At 42.9% G+C, this 4,849-nt stretch overlaps 1 protein-coding gene across 1 annotated transcript; it reads right to left on the reverse strand.

Annotated features, from left to right (window-relative positions):
- On the reverse strand, positions 1-942 carry LOC150018376 (olfactory receptor 51F1). Its single transcript, XM_090267746.1, has one exon. The coding sequence runs from the start codon at positions 937-939 to the stop codon at positions 1-3; it is 939 nt and encodes a 312-aa protein (XP_090123872.1). The 5' UTR covers positions 940-942.
- Positions 943-4,849: the final 3,907 nt, after the last annotated feature.

A 4,849-nucleotide genomic window follows, 5' to 3' on the forward strand; every position in this document is an offset into this window, starting at 1 on the left:
TTATTTTGTAAGGAGAAGACTGAGGATAGCCTTGCGAATCTGTTTTGTTTTTACACTATAGATGACAGGATTAAGCACAGGGGGCAAAAGCAGGTATACATCAGCCATCATTGAATGGACCACTTTGGGGGCTGATCGGCCATAACGATGCACCAAGGACAAGCTCATCATGGGGATGTAGAAAATAGCAACTGCTCCAATGTGGGAAGTACAAGTACTGAAGACCTTGTGTCGTTCTTTGGGGGAGGCCATACTGAGCACAGAGCGAATGATCAAGATATAAGACAGGACAATGCATGGTATATCCACTCCTGTGGTCAGGATTAGATCAATTAATCCACAGATGCTATTGGCCTGAGTATCTGAACATGCTAATTTAATCACATCTGGATGGTAACAGTAAGAATGAGAAAGGACATTTGCTCTACAGAAGTAGAGGAGTTTAAGGAGCAAGAGTAGTGGCACTATTAATACTACAGTACGTATAATCATTAATATGCCCATCTGAATAATCCTGGAATTAGTGAGAATAGTAGTGTACCTCAGAGGGTCACAGATAGCCACATAGCGGTCAAAGGCCATAGCCACTAACACTCCAGATTCCATGATGGTAAATCCATGAAGAAAAAACATCTGGATAATGCAGCTATCTAGACTGATTTCTCTTGCATTAAACCAAAGGATAGCTAATGTCGTCGACAGAGTAGAAATAGTCAAGCCCAAGTCAGTAGCCGACAGCATGGAGAGGAAATAGTACATGGGCTCATGGAGGCTCTGCTGGGTAATGATGACAAACAGGATCATGCTGTTTCCAGAGAGGGCGATGGCATAAAGGCAGCAGAATGGAATGGAGATCCAGGCATGGGCAGACTCCAGGCCAGGAATGCCAGTCAACAAGAAAGTTGGAAATGTAGATGTCAAGTTACTTAAGATCTCCATGTTTTGTAGATTTAGAGCATTTGTTCTTACAATGCTCACATCCTATAGAGATAAGAAATTACGTGATTACACAGACTATCTAGATAAATTTTATTTGAGTTAAGAAATTTCTCGGGAAAACAAGATGGTGGAGGAGTAAGTGGAAGCTACACTAACTTCCTCCCAGAACTAGTCTGGATTTACAACGCAATTTTGGAGAAATCATCTGGAATAACCAACCGAACACCAGCTAGAGAGAAGTCTTATAACCACGGAGAGACAAAAAAAGCCGCTACATCACAATGTGACCGGTAGGGAGTGCGGAGATGCGTAAGGGCTGGCTGGGCTCACACAGGTGGCAGCTAAAGGGACTGAGAAACAGCTCAGCAGCTGGGGATTCCCCCTGAGAAGGGCAGGGTCTAAACCCCCAGCTGAACTTCCCAGCCTACAGCAATAGAGTGGAAAGTAAAATAGTATCCAGCTGAAAAAAGCGGAAAGCCACAGGGTTTCTTGCTAGCCAGAGAGAAACAGCTGGAGAAAAAGAGCTCTTAAGCGGATCACATACAAAAATATTTTGGTCCCCACTTACCCTGGGCTCAAGAGAGGACTGGAGATGCTTGGGGAGAGTTTGGTGTGGGGGCTTTGAGGGGAGAGCTGGGGAAGCGGCCAGCCGGGGCCCAGGGCTGACTCATCCCCACACTGCAGGCAGACCATCCCTGGCCAAATGGCGTCAGCCTGAGGGGAAGCAAAGGCCCTGCCTACAGGAATTAAGCTGCCACACCCACGGTCCTTAAGCCTGACGGCTAATCACAGATTGAGTAGATTATCAACTAAAGGAGACAGACAAAGGCAGTAGATCCCTGGAAGTCTCCAACAGGCTGCCTAGGCCCAGACTGGTACAGGATCTGACGTCACCAGGGGCAGATCCAGGAAGTGCAGATCATTCTAAGAAGCACCAACAAACAATAGGAGTCACAAAAATGGGGAGACAGAGAAACAACCCCCCATGGAAAGGAAAGGCAGAGTCCCCAGAAAGAGTGCTAAATGAAATAGAGGGGAGCCAACTATCAGATATGGAATTGAAAGCATGTATTATGGAGAAGCTCAATGAGCTCAGTGGAAACTACAAAGAATTCCAGAAAAACTACAATGATCTCCAGAAGAACTATAAGGAACTTACTGAGAATTATACCAGCATCAAAAAGGACATGGAAGCTATCAATAAGAGCCAGGAGGAAATGAAGAATACGATCTCTGAATTGAAGAACACAGTAGAAGGAATTAAAAACAGGCTAGAGGAAGCAGAAAATCGGATCAGCGAGCTGGAGGACAATGTAGACAAAAACTCACAGACAGTGCAACAAAATGAAAAAAGGCTGAACAAGACTGAAGAGGCTCTAAGACAGCTGCAGGACAACATGAAACATAATAATATCCGTATCATAGGAATTCCAGAAAGAGAAGAAGAAGAGCAAGGAATAGAAAACCTCTTTGAAAAACTAATGACAGAAAACTTCCCTAACATGAGGAGAGAAAGAGTCATGCAAGTCCAGGAAGCACAGAGGGTCCCAATGAAGATGAACCCCAACAGGCCCACTTCAAGACACATCATAATTAAAATGCCAACATTCAAAGACAAAGAGAGAATCCTAAAAGCAGCAAGAGAGAAACAACTAATAACATACAAGGGAGCTCCAATAAGGCTATCATCAGATTTCTCAGCAGAAACACTACAAGCCAGAAGGGAATGGCAAAATATATTCCAAGTAATGAAAAACAAAGGCCTACAACCAAGAATACTCTACCCAGCAAGGATCTCATTCAAAATGGAAGGTGAAATAAGGAGTTTCCAAGACAAAAGAAGGTTAAAAGAATACATCTCCACCAAACAAGTATTGCAAGAGATGCTAAAGGGTCTGTTTTAAGAAGATGGAGAAACAGAGAGAGACAGAGAGGAACACGAGTACAAAGGGGGAAAATGACAATGAATAAGTACTGAAAGAAAGAAGGAACTTCGACCATTTGCAACAACACAATTGGAACTAGAGAGAATTATGCTTAGCAAAATAAGCCAGGCAACAAAAGAAAATTACCTTATGCTATCACCTGTTAAAGGAAACTAATGAACAACACAAACAAATGAGCAAAATTGAACCAGAGGTATGTAAACGAGGAATAAACTAACAGTAACAAAGGGGGAGATGGGAGGGAGAGAAGTGGTAAGAAGGGGAAGGGTCTAGTCAAAGAACATGTATAAATGATCCATGTATATGGACAGCGGGGTGGGGACTAAATGTGGGAGAAGGGAGGGACAGGATGCAGAGAAGCAAGAGGGGGAAAAAGGTGAGACAACTGTAATGGAAAAACAAACAAACAGGAAAATTTTTAGTGGGGGAAAAAATAAAAATATAAAGAATAGAAATGCAAGTTCAGTGAATATTAGAAGGACAAGGATTTTCCTTCACACTGTATATATTTTCTCCCTATCTGATCCCTCCAGAATTTGGCATTCTAAAGAAGTAAGTAATGACCTAAATTTCTTTGCATAAAACTAATAAGACCAGTTGTTAATAACGATTTTTTGACTAAGACTTTGACTGGAATGTCATGCCTAAAGGAGACATGCTTGGGCTTTGGTTGTTACCAAAAAGCCCTGAGCAACTGGGACTGACTTTCAAAGGTAATAAAAGTCCACGAGATAAAAGGCCTGGTACCTTGGATGGGTGAGCGGTCCATAGCAATCTTTCCAGGGAAGGAACGAAGGTTGTTTTCCTGAAAGATGGCTAGAAGGGACCTTAAGGCACAATGGAAAACCAGGAGGACCTGGAAAAGACAGGTGTTTACAGGCAAGGCTGAATGCCAGGTATGTGGCTCAGCTTCTGTGCCCTGAAGGGCAGACTGAAGGTCACCCTAAATGTTCCTTGTGTAAGTTCCAGCAAAGCAGAACTAAAGATCATAAGCGATCATTTGCTGCTCTTGCTGTGTTTATGCAAATGAACAGGATAAATTAAAAATGAACTTAATGCAGTCCCTTTAATGACAAGGATGGTAATCTTAGGGAGAAAAATTAAGATTCAAGGAAGATCACAATGCCCAGTGGTAGACTATAAAGTAGTGCAGCTAACAGTCTTTAAAGTTTCTTTTCATTTAAAATATGTTTTCATTTGAAAGTTAAACTAGGTCTGTGGCATTATCAAAGATGTTTAATTTACAGGCAAGAAGAATGTCAAATGCCTTGCAACTGGATGTCTTTCTGATAAGACAGTCCTACAGATCTATAAACTTTTGTGTGGGTTATGTTACATAAATTAACATGTGTTTTCTGTTTTCAAAGTGCATAAGCCTACGATCTCATTACCTGAGTGATTGTCTGTACGTATAGGCCTCACTTAATCCTGTCTGCGTTGCTGCCTCCTGAGACTCAATGGTTTGGCTGAACTAAGTGGCTGGGTTGGTGAAGAACAGGGTGGTCTGTGGGCTTCACTTTAAAACTGGTTTCTCTTTTCTATCCTAATGGCTTGGACAGAAAGAGCCCAGAGGCCTGAGAGGGGGGAAACCTAAAATATTTCCCTCAGTCCAAACTAAGTATAATGGGCAAAAGGGTTTTAGACAGGTGAGATGTACCTGGCATACCTTCCTCCAAAGAAGCCCTTCTTTTCCCTAATGTGGGACATTGAAAAATTAATGCCTGTCTTTTGTCATCTAGTGGTTACAGATTGAATGATGTCCTTTAACCCTGATGCCCCCAGAATACAACAAGGATGCCAGCCTGTTAAACCAAGCATGCCGTTGTCCAGAGACAGCCAACCAACCTGGAGTCTTCACGATCCTTCCTCTTGTGGGAAGGCCACCCTCCCCTCCACACCCCCACTCTTATTAGGGATTCCTTGACCCAAGGGTAGGTAGGACGACGACCATGTCCAGCTTGAAG

This window comes from Furipterus horrens, unplaced genomic scaffold (genome assembly GCF_987537825.1).
Source record: "Furipterus horrens unplaced genomic scaffold, mFurHor1.1.pri manual_scaffold_2, whole genome shotgun sequence".
In the NCBI taxonomy this organism is placed as follows: Eukaryota; Metazoa; Chordata; class Mammalia; order Chiroptera; family Furipteridae; genus Furipterus; species Furipterus horrens.